The 21,739-nt window shown below is 39.5% G+C and overlaps 2 protein-coding genes across 4 annotated transcripts in view; one reads left to right on the top strand and one right to left on the bottom strand.

Moving 5' to 3' along the window:
* On the bottom strand, nt 1–16,235 carry RAB2B (RAB2B, member RAS oncogene family). 2 transcript variants are annotated; one of them, XM_047861526.1, is made up of 8 exons: nt 15,795–16,235; nt 15,497–15,568; nt 12,653–12,720; nt 7,444–7,526; nt 7,139–7,231; nt 3,115–3,226; nt 2,484–2,552; nt 1–1,639 (listed from the first exon to the last, which is right to left on the bottom strand). In XM_047861526.1, exons 1-8 carry the CDS (start codon nt 15,838–15,840, stop codon nt 1,532–1,534), a joined length of 651 nt encoding a protein of 216 aa, XP_047717482.1. In that variant the 5' UTR covers nt 15,841–16,235; the 3' UTR covers nt 1–1,531. The 2 variants fall into 2 exon arrangements, with proteins under 2 accessions (XP_047717482.1, XP_047717483.1); XM_047861527.1 differs by lacking the exon at nt 15,795–16,235 and adding an exon at nt 15,064–15,143.
* The window catches only part of TOX4 (TOX high mobility group box family member 4), a 13,791-nt gene continuing 8,194 nt past the window's right edge, over nt 16,143–21,739 (top strand). Inside the window, exons 1-2 of one of the 2 annotated variants that reach the window (XM_047861480.1) lie at nt 16,143–16,250; nt 16,461–16,529. In XM_047861480.1, the coding sequence (XP_047717436.1) occupies nt 16,245–16,250; nt 16,461–16,529 (75 nt within the window). In that variant the 5' untranslated portion in view covers nt 16,143–16,244. The remainder of the gene's footprint in view (nt 16,251–16,460; nt 16,530–21,739) is intronic. The other variant, XM_047861481.1, reaches the window with a different exon arrangement.

Below are 21,739 nucleotides of genomic sequence, written 5' to 3' on the forward strand. Positions count from 1 at the left end.
TTGGATACATGCATATATTTAATAATGAAACAATTCGTCAACAACAAAAAAAATTAGAAAAATTCATGAGACCCTAGTGCTGTGGAAGAGAATGGGACATCAAGGCAAAAGATACAAAAACTGACCCAGAAGGCTGCTTGATGAGTGAAGCAAAGGCAGATTAGCTTAGTATTATATGCCCTTGAAAAGAAAAATGGCTAGAGAAGTACCCACTTATTTGACTGCGTGGAAGCAGACAGCCTTACTATATGCTGCATAGAATGGAGGCAAAGGGAGAAAGAGACAAGCGGGAAGAGCAATATGGAATCCAGGGTGGGCAGACCAGAAGAGACTGAGATAGTTAAGAAAGATACTGTAAGACCTTTTGTTTCCTCTGCAGTCTACAATAAACCTGTTCCAACTCTTTAAGTAGGTCAGTCAAATCCAATGATCACATAATGAATAGCACTAGGCATTGTGAAGGAATAGTGGAGGGTGTGGTTTACAAAAGTAAAGGGATAACATGGTTCCTGCTCTCAGGGAGCTTACAACCTACATAGGAGACAGATTCCACACAGAAAACAACTACAAAACAAATTTACAAAGTAACATAAATATAAATAAATATACAAATGAGTAAACAACATACGAAAGCTCATAGGGTACTGCGCCAATAATTATTTAGAAGTCCCTAGGCCAAAGAAGGCTTTCTGAAGGAAAAATTTTTGGACTGAGTATGTTAGCAGAGAGTAGGGCATGTGCAAAGGCATATAAGTGGAAGTATATATGTCATGTCCAGTAAGCAGATTAGCTTGATTAGAGTAGAAAGTCTAAATAGGTCTCATTAAGAAGTGTGATGAAACAGTAAGGGTTTAATTTGGTGAAAGACACTGTAGTGTTAGGTCTGGTCCCTAAAACAAAACAAATGGGGAAAGAGGTTTTCTTTAGGTAATAATAATAAGTAGCCACAGGTCCAGGAGCAACTCCACTGCTCTCCCCAAAGTTTTGTAGTTAACTCCGAGACAGAGAAACTAGCAATGGGATGGTGAAGTATTCAGCATCCTTGAGCAGTTCAAGCAGAAGGAAGTGCCCTCGACAAGAACTCTTAGACAAAGTGGCAAGTACAAACAATCAATAAAATTCCTAGATAGAGGATCCACCATCCAAAGGTCAGCCAGTCAGATCCCAGGAAAATCAAGTGCTCAAGCAGAATGTCTTCAACCCTTGTTACTAATTCTTGGTGGGGAGCAAATTGTATATGCTTACAAAAGAATTTATTTTTCAGCTACCATGACAATTGACTCTGATCCTAAGATTTTAGAAATTAAAATAGGAGGATGAGAAGAGCCCTAATCTATAGGGAATGCTCACGTCCCTGAAGAAGGACAGGTCAGTAAGGGCCCAAATTCTTCCCTGGTCTTAAAGTGGAAAGGCAAAACATCACACCTTGAAAAGAGGCTTTTCTCAGCCAAAGCAAGTTAAGACCTCTTTCTTTAAAGCCTATTGATCTGAAGCTGTTCCAGGAAGGAAAAAAAGAGTCCAGGCCAGATATTCAGCAGCAGCCAGAGTTGGACCCTATTTCACTAGAGCTCCGCTGGGAGGCGCTGGGTCCCACTGACGTTGAAATACACTGCTGAGGACCAATCTTGATGCCATTTGCCTGGAAAAGAAAAGAGGCAAGAGTTCCCACCTCAGTGCTAAAGTACATTGGAGAGAAAGGTGGGTGGGGGGGCTGAGCTAAATGGGTGATGGGCATTAAGGAGGGCACCTTGTTTTGACGAGCACTGGGTGTTGTATGTAAGTGAGGAATCACTAAATTCTACTCTTGAAACCAACATTACACTGTATGTTAGTTCAACTTTCAATAAAAACTTGAAACAAAAAAAATAATAATAAAGTAAATGGGAGAAAGAAGAGGCACAAAAAGAAAAATCATTAATGACATTTTCTAGAAGCAGATATGGCTTTAGCTGTTAACCATATGCCCTAGGCAGACTGTTGTGGAACAATAACTGTCAACAATAAAGATGTGATGACCAGCTCAGGTAACAAGTGACCCTCGTGCCCATTTTTAAGGAGACTGTTCTACTTGGGTTTCACAGCCATGTGCAGAATCAGGATAAGATCAGGTAAGAGTAGGAGGAGGCAAAGAGTGATGTTAGCATAGAATTCTTTTTGTTTTGCCCCAGAATTTGCTTTATAGAAATGGCTCTGTTGAGCAGTTAGGAATTACACCATCCCTAAACTCTAGGATGCTAAAAACTGAGGTTGCAAAGAAAACCTCCTGTACTATAGTATAACCTTTTAGATTGCCAACTAATAACCTCTTTAAAAAAGAGAAAATGATGACAGGTTTTTGTGTCCATATATAAAAAAGATAAAGTATGAACTGGCATAGCTTCAAATAGCATGATGTTAGAAAGGAAATGCTTACATTCTAGGGGGGTTTCTTGTCCTCTTCAACAGAAAGCAAAGTTAACTGTCGGTTCCCCACCCATTCTCACCTCATTGTGAACATCAAATAAACCCTGCTGGATCTTCCTATATATTTCTTTGGCTGTGTTAATGAAGGCCTAAAGGAAACATAAATTGTATTATTAGGGTCAAGTTTAGGTAGAAAATTAAGAAAAACAAATGCAAGTATTATTCCTATTTGGATTTCTAAGGTGAATTAGGAACCATTAAGAGACCAGAGTAAAAATACAGAAGGTCCCCCAAAGTCTCTATTTCAAAATGAAAAAAGGGACTGAATATATGTTATTTTGATACTAACCCAAGATGTTCCTAGATTGGCACCTTCTCCAAATAAAACATGCTCTGTTCTCAATTAGTTACTAAAGATAGTCAGTAGCAGGCTTCAGAATAACTACAATAGAACCCAATAGACCCTCCAACTAAAATATTTACAAGTAATGTGGAATCTAATCCACTTATTAATGTTACCCAAGGCAAAAGTTAAACCGTAGGAATCAAGGCCCAAAAAATGCAACAATTCCCTTAAAGGGAGATAAATGATCACTGTGACCACAAGACATCCTTCCTTTACTTATGTCTTCTAAAAGAGAATTCTGAATAAAAGGATAAAGATACGGTGTCATCTCTGAAAAGTTTTCCCTACTTTTCCCCAAGCAGTACCTCTTCAACATTGCAGGCTGTTTTGGCTGAAGTTTCCATGAAGATAAGTCCATGCTCCCGGGCAAAGGCCTCTCCTTCTTCTCTCTTCACATCCCTACGGGACTCTAAGTCACTGCAAGAAGTTGAGAAAACTCAAAAAAGATCCAAGTGAAAGAAGAAACTCTTATTTTAAAAGAATCCTAGTTAGAATCCTTCAACCACCAGTTAATACGTCACGAACGCATATCCTATAGGACATTCTCTTGTACGGGGTTAATGATTTCTGTAGCCTCCTGGAAAATGGTTCTTCAAATTCATGACAGCTACTGTAAGGTTGAGACTAATACCTTACTCTATTATAGAGAAAAAGGTTTATAAATGGATAGGGGAAACCCTATAGTTCCTCAAGGCTTCCTGTGCCCTATGCTTCTTTTTGGAATGAGATCCAGTGAGAGCCAAGGGAAGAAGATGAAAAGGGACTTGCAGTTGTTAGAAAGTAAAGTTACAGATGTCCATCCCATAGCAGTGTCTTTTTCTTTTACTAGAATCAACCCACAAGAATAAAGTGTGTCAGGAGTAAGAACACAGTTGCCTTAATTCTCACTAGTCTCACTGTTAACATATGTAATAGCAGTTTACCACCACAAAAATAAAAGATTCAGAGAAAAATGAGATGTATAAAATTAGGTGATATGAGGGGGAAGAAGGTGGAGCCATGGACTGAGAAAAGCAATTAAGTGGCATGGAAAGACCTTCTGACAAGACAGGACAAAAGGCTGCAGACAAAGGTAAGGACGGATTGTGTGACTGTCATTTTTCTAACTGGAAATTTGCATTTCGGAGGTTTCCAGTTTTCCAACCATGAAAAGAAATCAAGGAGTAAGTCCAGTGAAGAACAACAAATCTACCAACTGCGTATTTATCATTCACCAGCTGTGTGAAGACCAGGGAAGAACTATCCATCTAAACGTCCACCTCTAGCCCAGACACCCCTCTAAGCTCCAGACCTGTTATCCACTTGTCAGTTCTTCGTTTCCAGTCTGATGTGTAAAAGGCACCTCAAACATAAATCAAAATAGAACTTGATCTTTTCCCTCTTTTTTCCCAAACTGCTTCCGCCCCAGGCTTCCACATCTCCATACAGGGCACAAGCTAAAACCAAGATGTTATTATTTTGTAATGCTTATTTATTTTGAGATAGAGCACGTGCCCACAAGAGCAGGGGAGGGGTAGAGAGAAATGGAGAGACAGAGAGGGAGGGAGAGAGAATCCCAAGCAGGCTCCCTGCCATCAGCGAGGAGCCTGAATGAGGGGGCTCGATCCCACCAACCATGAGATCATGACCTGAGCCAAAATCAAGAGTCAGAGACTTAGCTGACCGAGCTACCTGGGCCCCTCACAAGACATTATTTTAACAGCTTTTCCTTCTTCACTCCAAATACCCAATCCTTCCCAAAGTGAGGAACTTCCAAACTGCACCTTAACGCCATCCTGGTGTCACCACCTGAGTTCCCGCCACCATTCTCATTTGGACTACTGAAACTGACCTCCCACTACAACCCCTAGAGGGAGCTTTTAAAATCTAATCAAGCCACATCTCTGCTGACAACTCTTAAAAGCTTGCTACTGTGTTTAGAATAAAATCCACACTTCTTCCTAAGGCCTGAAAGAGCTACGAGACCTGGCTCCTGCCTACCTTCCCAATCCCACCTTGCAACATTCCCCCTGATTCACCCCAACCATACTTTTTTTTTATTTTTAATGTTTATTTTTGAGAAACAGACAGACAGACAGAAGGGAGTGGGGAGGGGCAGAGAAAGAGGGAGACACAGAGTCTGAAACAGGCTCCAGGCTCCGAGCTGTCAGCACAGAGCCCGATGTGGGGCCCAAAACCACGAACTATGAGATCATGACCTGAGCCGAAGTTGGATGCTTAACTTCTTTCAATACCTAACTTCCTTCAATACCATAACCTTGCTAAGGTTCTTCCCAGTTCAAGGCTTTAAGTTTGTTCTCCCTGATACCTTTTTCTTTTTTTAAACTTTGCCCACTGAACTCTTACCTGTTCTTCAGATTCTGGCTTAACTGTCACCCTTAATTAAAAATAGGTACCCTGTCATTCTCTTCTATAGCACCTTTTTCTTCCTTCACTGCATTTCTCACAATTTGTAATTAGATACAAATCCTTCTATATTTAATATTTATGTCTCCACTAGACTATAAGCTCCAAAAGGCCACTGGCACGACTCTCTTTTTTCTCACCTTATACACTCAGGGTCTGGCGAATAGACATCTAAAACATAGTTCCAATAAATTAGCACAATTAGTCTGTGGCCACAGTTCTCAAATGCTGCACTCTAGGCATTACTATGAACTCATAAGGGTGCCACAGGATACTTTGAATTTTCAAGGGTGGGGCACCTGGGTTGGTAAGCATCTGACTTCGGCTCAGGTCCTGATCTCAAGTTTTGTGAGTTGAAGCCCCACATCAGGCTCTCTGCTGTCAGTGCAGAGCCTGCTTTGGATCTTCTCCCCCCGCCGCCCCACCCCTGCTCATGCTCTCTCTCTTTCTCAAAAATAAACAACTTAAAGAAGCAAATAAATTTTCTTGGGAAACAGTTAACACTTGCCGTCAGAACACCACATGAATTACAAGCCTAAGAGAGTTTGCGATGTCGCTGTCACATCACAATAGATCCCGTTCAACATTTGCCTGTGTTTGTATAACCTCAGTTTTTGGCAGCTGCTGTGATAAAAAGTACAAAATCAATTTGGAACAGAAAATGAGAGTGGCGATGACCGATCTTGATTCCAACTTTGAGAAGTTGTACAGTCCTGACAGGCACACCCAAGTCATTGGTAAGTAATTATGGACATTTAAGGATGAAATTAAAATTTTTTCTTTCATGTTTTCCATTTTCAAAGTCACCACGTCATAATGACAAAAAGACTTATATTGCTTAGATGTGTTTAATAACAAAACCGTTGGGCATTTCTTTTGGCCTATGGGTGCCACAGAAAACTTACTCAGAATAAAAAGTGTTGCTGAGGCTGTGGAGAAATTGGAACCCTAGGGTGTGGCTGGTAGGAATATAAAATTGTACAGCAAGTAGGAAAAACAGTATGGCAGTGCCTCAAAAAAGTAAACCTAAAATTTTGATAAGATCCACCAATTCGACTTCTGTAATTCAAAGAAATGAAAGCAGGGACCCAAACAGGTATGTGTATACTGATCATGACGGCAGCATTATTCACAATAGCCAAGACAGAAGCAACCCCAGTGTCTACCAACACCTAAATAACAAAATGGGGCGAGTAACACACAAAAGAGTACCATTCATCCTTAAGAAGGAGGGGGGCACCAGGGTGGCTCAGTTGGTTAAGCGTCCAATTTCGGATCAGGTCATGATCTCACAGTTCATGAGTTCCCCCCACGTTGGGCCCTGCACTGACAGTTGCAGACAGCTGCCTGGGATTCTCTCTCTCTCCCTCTCTCTCTGCCTCTCCCCCACTCTGCCTCTCCCCCACTCTCTCCCTCTCTCAAGATAAATAAAATTAAAAGAGGAAAAAAAAGGAAGGAAATTCTGACACATGCTACATTATGAATGAACCTTGAGGTCATCATGGTAAATGAAATATGCCAGTCACAAAAGGACAAATATTATGATTCCACAGAAATGAGATGCCTAGAGTAGTCAAATTCATGGAGACAGAAAGCAGAATGGTGATTGCCAGGGCCTGGTGAGATGGAGAATGCAGTCAGCATTTAACGCGTACTGGGTTTCAGATGGGAAGATGAAAGGTTCTGGACTCAAATGGTGGTGATGGCTACAAAACAATGTGAATATGCTTAATGCCACAAAACTGTATGCTTAGAAATGGTTAAAACAGTAAATTCTACATTATGTACATTTTACAATATATTTTTTTTTTTTTTTTTTTACTAAGAGTGCTACAAACCAAAAAAGTTTAGGGACCAAGTGATTTAATATCCACAGAGCACTTATATGACTTCTGCTCATTATTTCTACAAATAAAATTTCACCTTTTATTCCCAATCAGCATGATAACCATGTTGGAGCTGGAGTGTTGCCGGGCATCCTCTAACCAGGAGGTCAGGTGGTTGAAGGTTTCACGCCTACAGCAGAAAAGTTTAGAAAGTCACAGGCCCATTTCAAAATGCCAAAGTAATTCCGAAACGCTTGGCAAAAGAGGGAAATACATGTGTAAAGAAAAATACTAGAAAAGCCATTCCTCTTTAGCATTCTTAACAGAATCAGTCTATAGAGAGGAAAAAGATTTCGAGGCCATCAGGGAAAGTCTCCCTCCCGCCCACTTGACCTGACTCACCGTGTGATATCATACACTAGCAGGGCTCCAGCTGCGCCCCTGTAGTAGGAACGGGTGATGGAACGGAAGGATTCTTGCCCGGCCTTTCCCACCAACATGGCAACAAAAAAAATCCCAACAAAATCAGGTTATTTCCAGAGAAATTACTTGATCCCATGCCAGTCAACCACAAAGGACTAAATTTTAAGAAAGAACTTCTCTTAGGGCGCCTGGGTGGCTCAGTCGGTTAAGTGTCATGATCGCAGGTCATGATCTAATGGTTTGTGAATTCGAGCCCTGCACCAGGCTCTGTGCTGACAGCTCAGAGCCTGGAGCCTGCTTTGGATTCTGTGTCTCCCTCTCTCTCTTTCTCTGCCCCTCCCCCACTTGTGCTCTCTCTCAAAAATAAATAAACATTAAAAAAAAATTTTTTTTAAACAACTTCTCTTAAGAGAGGTAGAGAAAGGAAACCTGACTTCCCAGGGGGATGTCCAGGTGGGAAATTAACATTTTTCAATGAAAACGCAGTTGACATTAGGGGTGGGTCAATTGTTCCTGTGACACTGTCCATCAAAAAAGAATGTTTAGCTTCCCTGGCTCCCAGTCACTAAATGCCAGTAACACCCCATGGTCAGTATGACCGTCAAAAAACATTCCCATACATTTTCCAATGTCCCATAGGACAGAACAACTGGAAACAGGACTAGAAACTCAAAGAGCATTTTCAATCGCAACATGACATTGAACACACCACATTAACTTTTCTGTTTGCAGAAAGTTTTACCTGTAAAAAAGAAACTTATCTTAGAATGCCAACACCCTGTCTAATGGAAGTTTCATTCCAATGGGTCAGTGTAGAAAAGTGGTCAGATACAAAGCACTTAAATTTGGCATATCCTAATTGACATTTTGTGTTCCACTACTAAAGGCAGGACTACCAAGACATCCCCTGCTGGGATCTTGTCAGGGCAAATAAGAATCAAAAACAGGGAAAGAAACCTAGGGCCCAGGACAGTTTTCCTTAAAAAACCCAACATTCACACTCTAATCTCATTTCCAATAGGGGCCAAGATATTTATAACTGACCTATTTATTAATGCCCCCATATACTGGGTACTTCTGCTTTCTTGATGGAATAGTTGTATTTTTTTCCCCTCAGAGAAAGCAAAAGCATCTCTTAAATAACTATTTTATTATTAATAATATCGTGGTATTTAACCTGTCCTATTAGAAAAGTCTTCACATTCTTGGGCTGGCTCAGTCGGTAGAGCATCCAACTCTTGATCTTGGGGTGGTGAGTTCAATCCCCATGCTGGGTGTAAAGATTACTGAAATAAATAAATCCTTAAAAAAGAAAATTTTCACATTCTTAAAATCATTTATCCTCATATCCCTACATAAAGGTTAGGAAGAAAGACTACTATTCATATTTTAAAGATGGGAAAACTAAAATGTGAGATGAGGAAAAAATGGCTTTTTCATAGTATACTAACAATAACAAGGAATGCTAATAATACAAACGGGGAAATTCAGGCTCAGAACGGTAACTGGTCAAAAGTTATAAAATCTATAAATACTGAATCCATATTTAAACTTAGGATGTTAGGGCATCCGAGCATAAAACTTTGCTCTCCTAGCCATTATATCATACAATCTAAACACATGGGTTTGAACTGAGAAGAGAGTTCCAGTATGTTAATTCTAAGGTTACATTTCCCACAATAAGAGACTCTCTTTTCACAAGAATCATACACATGTTTTAGTGAGTTGTATGCCTGTTAGAACACCCAAATCAAAAATAATTCTAAAGAGTTTTGTTGGTAATATTAACAATACTTTTAAGATGTAAAACATACTTTTTCTCTGCAAGAGCTCACTTAATGTTTTATTTAGTCCCTAATGGTTTTAGGTCTTAAACTGTCTGATTCCCATTTTGATTTTACCTTACTTTTTCTCCTCTTCCGCTATTGTTGAAAGGCCCCTTCGTCCCTGTGGCCTTCTAGGAACTAAAAGGGAAAGCTTGAGGCAGGCCTATGTGATAATTGAAGCACATGGCAGCATTTAACTTTAGCAGCTAAAAATACTTCCAGGGGCTCATCAGAAAATGCTGTTTAAAACCATATCCCTTTACTTTTTCATCTCAGTCCAGTTTATGAACCTTTGTTGAGACAATAAGCTAGAAAGAGTGAGTGGCTCAATTTGGGCTGTCTGCATTGGTTTGAGGTTCTCTTTGTCCAACCCCATTAAAAACATCTAAAGGAGCAAAGAATTAAGATGGGGCAAAGAACAGCAAAGAATTAATTTTTTTTTTACCAGCACAGCACTGTAAATGCATTTTTCTCCCTTATAATTTTCTTAATAACATTTTCTTTTCTCTAGTTTATTTTATTAAAGGAACAGTATATAATACATCTAACACACAAAGCATGTTTTAATTGACTATTTACGTTATGGGTAAGCCTCTGGTCAAATGTTTTTAGTACTTAAGTGTTTTTTTTTGGGGGGGGCGTCAAATGTTATACACAGATTTTCAACTATATGGGGGTTAATACCCCTAACCCCCATGTTGTTTAAGGGTCAACTGTAGTTTGAAGTATCAATTCCTACAAAGTCAGATAGGCCCATTTCCTAAAAATCAAAATACATTCTAAAGTAAAATACAAGTGAATTCAGGATTGACGAGTATTTTATACTAACTACAGTACAATGTCTCTCTTCAGTTAGCATGAGTTATTTGGGCAACTCTATGTACAGAATGAAAGAAGATAAAAAGTAATACGGTTTTCTAGGTGCATCTGGCTGGTTTATTTGGTGTAACATAAAACTCTTGATCTCAGGGTCATGAGTTCAAGCTCCAAGTTGAGCGTAGAGCCTACCAAAAAAAAAAAAAAGTCCTATGGCTCTCTAAATCCTTACCAATTACCAGAACAGTGACAACAAAAAACTCTGGATAACCAGATCTCTTTAAAAAATACCCTTCATAGTAATCCCTGAATATTTTCATCTAGGATGGCTTTGGGAGTGAGAGAATGAAGTCAACAAAGTGGGAAACCAAGGTGGGTAAGCAATGAGAAGATCAGGGCTGACAAGGGAGAAATGATCAGACTTACCCAGAGTAGCAGACAAGAAACACATCACATTATAGGTAAGAATCTCTTAGAAATTTCAAACAGAAAACCCCAGTATGCTGAAACCTGGTATCTTTTCATGATTCAACAAAGATTAGTTCAATCTCAAAACAATTATTAAAAGGGAACAGAAATAAGGCCAGTTGCATCATCAGGCCATATGGTCCTTGAGGAGCCTGTCAACAGAGCAGTGGCTCTCAACTTTCTTATTTTATGATCCAATACGTCTCACGTTACACCAGGTAAGGGAAAAAAAAAGCAAAAAAAACCAAAAGTCAGCAAGCCAACACTTTGACATTCTCTTAACCGTGACCATACCGCTGTCAGCTATTGGGTCTCCTGGCATGAAAACATCCATTTCTTGAAATGGTAAAGGTTTAAGTTAAAAGGACTACCAGTCTTGACATCTATAGGTTTCATTCTTTGTGACCTCCTCAGAATTTGTCCTGTGGCTTCTTTTGAGGTCAAATCTTTGTGGGAAATATAAAAACCAGGAGATAATAAAAGGAGAGTTGCAACATACCCATTTCAGTTAATAGTGACAACAAACCCCTGGGTCACAACAATAAAAGAAAGCAGAGAACAAGTGACAGCTGCTTAAGAAATATATGAACTTAACCTTAATAAAAAACATAGAATAATATCTCTTAGGCTTAATTGGGAGGAAAAGACTAGAGACAAACTAGCCAAAAAACAAGTTTGGAGGATTTAGAGTTATGTGGATAGTTCTTCCACTAATAGAGATGTAAAGTTATTCATGTTCCTATAATTAGGGCAAACCACTAAGGGGAGATGTAAGTCTGTTCAGAAAGGCAAAAGGTTATTAAAATACTTGCAAATACAACCAAATAATGTATGAAAGAACATCATCCTAGTTGAAAGCACCTAATAAATCAGTGCATCCAAAAGTGCTAACAACCTTGGAGACTACCAGAAAAGGACTCTGCATAAAGAGCCTAGAGCAGCAAGTTAACTGACAGTTGACCCTGGAACAATGCAGGAGTTAGGAAGCCTAACCCCCATGCAATTAAAATTCCTCCAACTTTGACTCCTCCAAACCTTAACTGCTAATAACCTACTGTTGATCAGAAGTCTCACCTGATATATAACTTGTTGATCAACATATACTTTGTATGTATGTTATATGTATTAATTTTTTTCTTAATGTTTGGGTTTAAAAAAATTTTTTTTTGATGTTTATTTATTTTTGAGAGACAGAGACAGAATATGAGTGGGTTAGGGGCAGAGAAAGAGGGAGACACAGAATCTGAAGCAGGCTCCAGGCTCCAAGCTGTCAGCACAGAGCCTGACATGGAGCTCAAATTCACGAGCTGTGAGATCACGACCTGAGCAGAAGTCAGATGCTCAACCGACTGAGCTACCCAGGCGCTCCAATGTTTACTTATTTTTGAGATGGAGACAGAGTATAGAGTAGGTGAGGGGCAGAGAGAGAGGGAGACACAGAATCTGAAGCAGGCTCCAGGCTCTGAGCTGTCAGAGCCCAATGCGGGGCTCGAATCCACCAACTGTGAGATCATGACCTGAGCTGAAGTCGGACACTTAGCCAACTAAGCCACCCAGGCGCCTCTGCCCCTCTGAGCCACCCTCCCTCTGCCCCTCCCCCCGACTCTCCAAAAAATAAAAAAAACAAAAAACCTAATTCCCACAGCTAGGTCTACTTTGCCGTGATTCTATGCATGTACAACAAAAACAAAACCACCACCACAGATTTTTGTATGTTTATGTATCTGAACACATAGAACAAGTCTGAAAGTACAAGCACTGAAGCATTCATACTGGTTTATTCTGGTTAGGCAGAAACCAGGATTGGAAGGAAGAAGAGGTTTGTGTGTGTAAAGGGGACATTCACATTTTACTCTACAGCTTTTAATTTTACTAGGACAAATACATTACTTGGATAATTTAAAACAAAAACACAAAGACAGGCATTCAGAATTCATAACTGTAACAAATGAAAGTGAAAATTCTTTCCCTACTCTCAACTCCACCATCAGCCCCTCGCTAGTCCTCTGCCCTGGGGCATCAGCCTTTACTGTTGTTTGGATCTTAGTCAGGGACTGAGTTATCCTGTTCTCTCTCACCGTATCCCAGATTTGCAGCTTGATTTGTTTTCCATCAATGTTGACCATACGGGCCCCAAACTCCACACCTGTCAGTGAAGAGCAAAAGAAAGAATGTGATTTTCATGAACATCACCCACATTGAGAGGTTCGTGTTCTTCCCCAGTGTGGTGACTCATCCTCTGTCTGCCCTCAGTACCACTAAACCCATTACCACTATTTGCTTCAGTTAATTTTGTGTTCCTTGAGTTTCCATTTTCCTTTCAGAATTAAAAACCGTGTTCCAGATGATAATGACCTCAGGAATGTAACCAAAAAGCAGATGTGGGGATACCACTAATTAAGAAGTCAAGTAGAAACAGTGAATAAATTTTTAGTAATATGAACACTTAAATTTGATTAGTAGTGTTTAATTTTCCGACTTTTTAAAACAAATATGTTCAAATTAAAAAAATATATATTTCCTAACATTTTCTCACTCTCTAGTCCAGTATTTCCAGTATTTTTGCAATTCTGTAATTTTTTGTTTGAGAAAAGAGCCCACCTAAGAAATAGGTTCTCAAGAGTGATACATTTCAGATCTCCAATAATTCCCAAAGTTCACCAGAAAATAGCTTTCCTCATAGTACGGAAACCGACAGTCTGGATAAAGGTTTTGGCTTACCTGGTATTCACCTTTTTTTTCTACCCCCATGTTTATTTTTGAGAGAGTGTAAGTGGGGGGGGGGGGGCAGAGAGAGGAACACACAGAATCTGAAGCAGGCTCTAGGCTCTGAGCTGTCAGCACAGAGCCCAACACAGGGCTCGAACTCACGAACCATGAAACCATGACTTGAGCTGAAGTCAGACACTTAACTGACTGAGCCAGTTGTCCCAGCATTCATCTTCTTTCAAGTAATGTCAGAACAAAACTTAAAATCGAAGGTTGTTCACACTGAAAATACTTCATTGTAAGTCAGACAATTTGTCCTATTTTCTATTTTTATATAGTACTTTACTAGAGAATTCTGATTTCCAAGTAAGAAAGAGCACTAATTTAGGATCTGCTAAAAGGCTGATAGGTGTCTATTCACTGGCCCCATGCACAGTACTATCTGGAGTATCTCTGTCAACTCTAAGATGCTGCAGTCAAAAAAAAGATATAGGGTCGCCTGCATGACTCAGTCGGTTGAGCGTCCAACTTCAGCCCAGGTCATGATCCCACGTTTCATGTGTTCAAGCCATGTGTCCGGCTCTGTGCTGTCAGATCAGAGCCTGGAGCCTGCTTCAGATTCTGTGTCTCCCTCTCTCTCTGCCCCTCCCCCACTCTATCTCCCAAAAATAAACATAAAAAAAAAGATGTAAAAAATGTTTCCTACTACTCTAGACTGTCTCATCACGCACAGTGATAGTAACTGAAAAAAGTCACTAGATTTTTTTTCTTTCTGTACAATAGAATGGAATTTCAATGGCGAAGAATTAAAAAATAAAACTTGACTTTTATGCAACTTCCCCCAGTTATGCACTCAGAGATCCTTGTATTTTGCACATATTTTCTATCCAACTGCCTTACCTTGGTATACAAGACTGAATTCGGAAAGAAACAGAGCCTATGTATGACTCTAGCAAAAACCTGATCACGTCATTCCTCCATTTTAAAATGTCATTACCTTCAGCTGTTTCGAAACATGGTCTTTAATATATTCTCTAGCTTTATTTTTTGCCAGTGTCCACTTTAAACTTCATGCTGCAGCCATATTAAATTCCTTTCAGTTTTCCAAAGATAGCCTGATCTCTGTCATTCCTGAGCATTTGCAAATGATATTCCCTCTTGCTCTGACCACTTTTCCATCTTGACAAGCCCTTTGCCTGGCTAACTCTGTTCATTCCATTTTCAGCCTTTCCAGATCAAAGTGCAGATTCTCCTCCCCATTTGCCATAGGAATTTACTTATCAGTATCTGTCCCCAGCCCCACCTCCTACATCAGAAGACTATAAACTACTTACGGGCAGGCACAATGTTTGCCTGGTTAAGCACTGTATCATTAGCACCTAATACAGTGTGGCTGTTCACTTACAAAGATATTTTCCTGTTGATGTTATCCTCTAAATCCTTTTCTGACTCCATGAGTTATTTGGCTCTGAACAGGGCGTTTGGGAGCAGAAGTAGCTTCAGATGTCAATAAGGTGGGATTTGAAAAGTAGCAATATGATAAAAACGGGAGTTAGGGATTTTACTCAGAAACTGTATTTGCATGGCAAGAAGGTTAGTTTCATATATATTCCTCATCTGGGGTAGGGTTAATGTAGATGATGCCAAAGGGGCTGTGAAGGCTCCAGCGGGCCCTATCTTAACACAAATGTGCAGCGGACATTTATGCTTCCCATGATCACCACTGTGATTCTGGAACTCTACCACACTCTTTTGTTTAAAAGTTTTTAGTTTCACCTACCTTTTAACTCTAAGTCTGGGATGGTTCTTCAAATTTACTTCTTCCTCTCCAACACACAAAAATCTGTATGTTGGTGATTACTTTGAAAAACATACGTGAGGTTAGCACTAGTTTATCACAAAACAAGGTCGGTTTTTTAATAAGTAGTTAAGTTTCCGTGGAATTCTTCATACACATATTTGTGGGGGGAATCCTACAGCAATGAATCCATACCTCATGCCCATCTCTTAAGTTACCTTTCAATTATTTACTCCCCATTACACTACTCCCCATTTATCAGCATTTGGTTAGTCATTCTTAATTTAACGTAACTCTGGACTAGCTTAAAAATAGGAAGACGTAACTTTTTACTTCGAACACTGAAGGCTGCTAACTTTCCACTTCAGCTAGTCAGGTTTCAGTTCTCTCTTCTGGGACAAGTAGATGGACTTACCTATTGTGAGGTCGTGGACAGGCTGGAACCGCTTGTCCGTAAACTGCAGGAGGAGACATGACTTCCCCACACCTAAAAGAGGAAGACGCACGTTCTAAGACTCACGCGTCCCAAGAACAATCTCAAGTCAGGCCGTCCGGGGCTGGGGAAGGGGAGCTCCGAGCCCCGCCCCCGGCCGCCCCGCCCCCGCCCGCACTTCACTTAATCGCCCAGCCCACTAAATGAGCCCCGCCCCACGCCCCGGTTTGTGAGCTTCGGATCCCCGCCCCAGCCGTGAGGGCAGTCGCCCGCAGCTCACCTGTGTCCCCGATGATGATGTACTTGAAGAGATAAGCATAAGTCATGGTCCCGTTTCCTCTGGATTCCGGGTCCGCCCGACTTCTACAGCCACTTACCTCCGGCCTCTCTAGCCGCTCAATCTACCGATTTCTGGCCCCTCTAGCCCAGATCACGTCTCTATTGCCCTCCCCTGAAATCCTCTCTCGGTCCGTGCGACTGTAATAACCATACAGCACCTCCAGGGACGCCTCTAAAACTTCTACTTGCCATTATCCCACCAAGATCCAGGGGGCGGTAGCTATCCTTTCCGTCCGCTCCGCCTTCCCGGCGCGACTCGCAATAGCCCCACGGCGCTCCTTCCAATCAACGGAGAGCGACGCACGTCCTTGCGGAAGTGACGGCAGTCCGAGTCCGGTGGGGGCGGTGGGAGCGATGAGGGGACTGAGAAGGTGGTAGCCGTTGTGTGAAGATGGAGGTAGGAACCTAGCATTAAGAAGGCTGGCGAGAGAGCGCGGCCGACGGGGTTGAAGCAGAGGCGGGAAGCCGGGTGGAGAGGCGGCTGGCGGAGGGGAGAAGAGAGCGGGGTTTGGGGAGTGTTGTCAGAATGTCGGGGACAGAATCCGTCGCTCCAAGCTAACTCCTTACTCCCCCTAACTTATCCCCGCGGCTTTCTTTTGGTTTCCAGTTTCCCGGAGGAAATGACAATTACCTGACGATCACAGGGCCCTCGCACCCCTTCCTGTCAGGGGCCGAGGTGAGCACGAGCTGCCGACGCTGTGGGGGGAGGGCCTGAGGCAGCGGTGGGGTAGGACGGCGGGGTGGAGTGCGCGGACGCGGGTGCCCGGGGGCTGGGAACCAGGGACCGCGATTGGTGTTCAGAGAACAGTGGCAGCTGCTTCTAGAGCCTATGAAGACTAAGGGGAAGGCCCGGGAAGCTGCTGTCATCAGAAAAGCAGGACTTTGGAAAGAGTTAACCCATCTCAGAGTGATTTTGGATTGGAAGACAGGGTAGAATTGTTTCCTTTCATTGGGGAGAAATAAGAATCTTGGGGGATCGCAGCGGGAGGAAAATATATAAGATAAATCGGGGTGAGGGAGTTTACTTAACTGGTGCACATGTGTTCATTCTTGAAACTATCTGTTGTAGGGTGTTTATTTCGCTTAAATTTCCTGCTCAGGGATTTTTTTTTTTTTAAGTAGTTATGTTTACCTAGAAGTTTGTTTTGCTAGTGACAAGATGAAAGGAAATAATTGCCAGAAAACATGAAGGGGGTTGAGTACAACATGTGTTTGTTTGCCAGTGACTCAGAGTTCGGGCAGGTTACTACTCCTTTGTCACAAATTTCCTAGCTGCCGAATGGCTGTAATAATAGTTTATGATGTTGTGATGTAGAAATAATGGTTATGGTGAAGTGCTTTTTAGTATTTGTGAAAAAGTTTTGCTTAAAATACTGTCATAAGTTCCTATCACTTGTTTAGGCAGGATGAAAGAGAAAGATTTGGAACAGACAAAAATAAATTTTCCAGTCTTTGAAAAACTGCAGTCTTGAGCTTTCCAGAATGTTTTTTGAGGATTTTAATATTTTTTTTCCCAAAAGTGAAGTGAATCACTTCCATCAGTTTTTTCGATTGCTGTTGAATATGCTTATCCTGTAGTAAACTTTAATATTTTCATGGACGAGAACTAGATTGACAAGGCATAGTTGCTAGTTTAATTTCTTTATTGCTATTATTGTTTATTATTCTCTTAAGGAGGGGAAAGTGAATCAAATGAGCGACAAATTTAGAAAAAATTAAAAAACTGAAATCTCCTTGGTACTTTCCAGTCTCATTGCCAGTTTCTTCTGAATGATACTTCCGTGGTTTAATTTCATTATTTGGAGTGTTGTAAACCTCACATTGGCCTCATCCTCATGAAAGTGCATCATTGCCAATTTCTTCTGAATCAGATTTAAATTTAGAGTGTGGTAAATTTCACACTGGCCTCCAGAAACTTCCCAGGTTTGAGTGTATCCTTTGTTTCTATGACTTTAAGAACTAAGAAAACAGAACTATTTTGCCAAGAAGCTCATAATTAAATTTCAGTATCTTCCTTTAGCATAGGTCTCTGTCATTGCTAACAGTTGTTCTCATTACTTATTCACCTTCCCTTCCCCTTTAAAATTTTTTTGAACTACCCCAAATATAACTTAGGTGATACTTAAATTGTTTTTTGGAAAAAGTGATATTTATGGTTTGCTTGCCAGAAAAAGATAGATGCCCACAAAAATGCTAACCATAAAAAAACCTGGAAAATTGGACCTCATTGAAACTAGGAACTTCTTTTCATCAAGACATCATTCAGACATGAACTAGACACACCACAGAATGGGAGAAGATATTTTAATACACATATTTTAATACACATCATTTTCAGAATATATCAAATGCTTATGTAGAGTAAAAGGAAAAAACAACCTAAAAATGGGTAAAAGACTGAACACACACTTCACAAAAGAGGGTATCCAAATTTCCATTAGGCATATGAAGGAGTGTCATCGTCATCACTCACCAGGGAAATGCCAGTTAAAATTATCATGAGTATGACTGTACACCCACTAGAATGGTTAAAATTAAGAAGACTGACAATTACAAGACTTTGCAAGTATGTAGATAACTCTTAATCATTACTGATGTAAGTATAAATTGGTTCAATCGCTTTGGAAAACTAGCAGTATCTACTAAAGATAAACATATACCTACCCTGTGACCCAGTTTATTTCTACTCCTTGAGGTATACATGAGAGAAATGAGTGCATATATTAACCAAAAACATGTATGTTTACAGCAACTTTAGTCATAATAGCTAAGCACCGGAAACAACCCAAATGTCTATACATGGATACATTTGTAAAAAGGAATACTACACAGCAATAGAAAAGGTCATCAACTACGAATAAATGAACCTTGGGTGATATGAAAAATATATTGTTGAGTAAAAAGCCTGACATAAAAGAGTAGACACTCTATAAGTTTGTTTTTTAATGAATAAAGAATAGACAGTGTCACGCTATGTTTATAGAAATCAGAATAACAGTACCTGTTGTGGAAAGGAGAGAATATTGACTCAGAAGGAGCATAAAAAAATCTTTTAGGTAGAAATGTTCTGTATTTTTATCTGGGTGGTAGTTAATTGGATGTCTACATGTGTAAAAATTCTTTGAGCTATATACTTTAAATTTGTGTATTTAATGCAAATTATACCTCAATAAAATAAGAAATAATAGTAAAAATTTCTAAAGAGTAAGTATCCAGAGAGGAAGGCTTAGCATGTGTTACAATATTGCTTGAGACAGGAAAGTTATACTATCTGAAGAGAGTTTAATCTGTTTCCCTCATTCAGGTTGGCTCTTACATAATGATACTAGGCTTTGAGCACTTAGAGAAAAATAATATAAGATACCTATTTTTAATTAGGAAAAGTACTTATAATATTAGAATCACTTAATTATTTCAGGCTGAATAGTTAAGATTTTCGCTACTATAGCACTTTTTAGAACAATTATTTTAATGATACATAGTGCCAGTGTATCTATGAGTAAATAGGTGTTGGATTAAAATAAGTTTCTTTAAAATGAATAATCTACACAAACTACTTAAAGAAATAGTGGGTTGTGTGTCTTGGCATGGGGAAATATGAAAAGAGAGATCATGTTTTTATTTTTTGGTCCTCTAAATAGCTGAGGATCCTTGTTTATAAACTATAATTCCCAAACTGATTCTTACCTCAAAAAGACCCACAAATTTAACACAGAGGGAGAAAGCTGAATGAGAGGGTAGCTACATCATGTTCCTGTTTTCTCCTTTTGTGTTGAAATTATTTGTTTTTATTTTAATATTTGCTACAGTTGTATCTTTGTTTTATATGTGAGTTATGTAGTAGACCCACTAAAATAAAATAACTAGATATCCATTATTGGTTTTTTCCCCATAATGTTAAAGGTCATTTGTGGTAGTAAAAGAGATTTAAAGTGAATCTCTTGTGTTTATTCTAGCATGTGGTTTACCCCTCTGTATTCTTGATCATTGCTATTATTTTACTTTTCTTATTTAGGGAAGAAACAAACACATAAGCAAAACAAAGCCCCCCTCCCCCCCCAAAAAAAAACCATTAAAGCTATGGATACTGAATAGAAAAGCTGTTTCCACATTCCAGGGGGTGGTGCATAGAAAGAATGCCTTGTTAATTTAATACAGTGGAATCTCTGCATGTCTGGTTTTTTAGTGTTATCCATGAGAGCAGTCCAGATGGTTTATGAAGGGTAGTCCTTTGCAGAACACTGGTCTCTTGTTTGGGATATGAATTTTTAGTTCTTTTTAACAAATAGTATCATTTTCACATCTTGGCAGAGTTGCCTTTTTATTTGTTCTGGTAAGCAGAAAAAGATAGGCATCTTTTGCTTTGCTAAAGCAGTCTGTATCTTATAAAAAAACTGAAAACTACCATTATACAACTATTAATTTAGTATGTTTCTGTGGATCCTTTTTCCGATCCCCATAACTTTGTTCACATGAAAATTTGGTAGAAATCTTTGTACTCTCTTCCTGAAAAATGTCACATGAACCTACGTAAACTAAAATTTCAGAAAGAGTAAGTTAAGAACTTTCACACAGTAAGAAGAATTGTAAGCTGTGTACTGAAAAATGTTTAGTTTTAGATTTTAAGTTTTTCCTTAAGAACTGCCGGCTCCTATGTTCCTTGTGCCACTCTCATGTTATATCCTAGACAACTACCAAATTTTTACCATGTTAAGTAAAATAGTAAGGATCTTAGAGAATGAAAATGTAGAAATGTAGCTATATACATATTTTTGTCTTTTAGGAAACTGTTTTCAGTTTACCAGTAAGATTCAGAAAGATTAGGCATTTCACAGACATACTTTTTTCCCCCTAGTTTCTACTAGCTGGAAATACTTTTTCTAACAACGTTTTCATTGAAATCAAAATGGTGTAGCACCTGGCTGGCTCAGTCAGAGGAGCAAGCAACTCTTGATCTCCGGGTTGGGAGTTCAAGCCCCACATGGGTGTAGAGATTACTTAAATAAACCTTAAAAAAATAAATAGTGATATTACTGAGACCCTTTGTGGGTCTATAAAAACCTTGAGGAACTCTTAAAGAATTCATTGTTTAATCATGAAAAAAATGTGGGTACCTATTGAATTTGATCAGAATCAGTTGATATTTACTATGCCATGTGTGGGCTGATAGAATTTAAAGTTTCTAAAATTCCATTCATCTATGATAACTGATTAGGTCTCAAGTTAATAATAATTAGGATATTAATATTGTTAATAGCAATGGTTAATAGTTATTAAGCAATTATAAGGCAATGTGATAGAAGTTTTGTTACTAAATCCCATTAATTCTTATAATAACAATATAAGGAGATTGCCATTACAACTCTGATTTTATAGATGAGGAAAACCCCTTCAAAATCATATAGTAAGTGGCAAAGCTGGAACTTGAACCTAGACCTTCTCTGACACCAAAGTCTCTTGCAATTATAATGCTCTTGCTGCAAATGTCACTCATTTAGTTTTTTAATGTCTAAAAGGAACCATGGCATTTAATATATTTTCATTCAGACATTAGCCTGTCGGCTCCCTGAATGGTGGATCCATTCAGTATAAAAAGAGTATACTACTATAGTTGAATTCAGAGGAAGGGATTGAGTTTTATAGCCAGCTAGAGTACTCTTTTTCTTCCTCTCTTACAGAAAGGCTGTCAGAGCCAGATTAAGAATCTATTAGAGAACCAATTTGCCTTTTGGCTGTAGCTCTTGTGAAGGTTTTTCTCCTGAGTATTAGCTTTATCTTGGCATTGTTGGGTTTTCTAAAAATGCTGTACAAATGGGAATCTTAACTGGTTGTTAACATCATGATCTCTAAGATGGAACTCTTAAGTGTAGATATTTTAGAAGAGCA

The sequence above is a fragment of the Prionailurus viverrinus genome, chromosome B3, assembly GCF_022837055.1.
Source record: "Prionailurus viverrinus isolate Anna chromosome B3, UM_Priviv_1.0, whole genome shotgun sequence".
Taxonomy (NCBI): Eukaryota; Metazoa; Chordata; class Mammalia; order Carnivora; family Felidae; genus Prionailurus; species Prionailurus viverrinus.

What these genes read in the sequence shown, in the direction of transcription:
- RAB2B (XM_047861526.1), bottom strand. Translation starts at nt 15,840, where the DNA reads ATGACTTATGCTTATCTCTTCAAGTACATCATCATCGGGGACACAG. An exon ending in CATCATCATCGGGGACACAG is followed by an intron (nt 15,569 to 15,794) that starts GTGAGCTGCGGG and finishes TTCCTCTTTTAG; the next exon opens with GTGTGGGGAAGTCATGTCTC. An exon ending in CAGCCTGCAATGTTGAAGAG is followed by an intron (nt 2,553 to 3,114) that starts GTACTGCTTGGG and finishes TGTTTCCTTTAG; the next exon opens with GCCTTCATTAACACAGCCAA.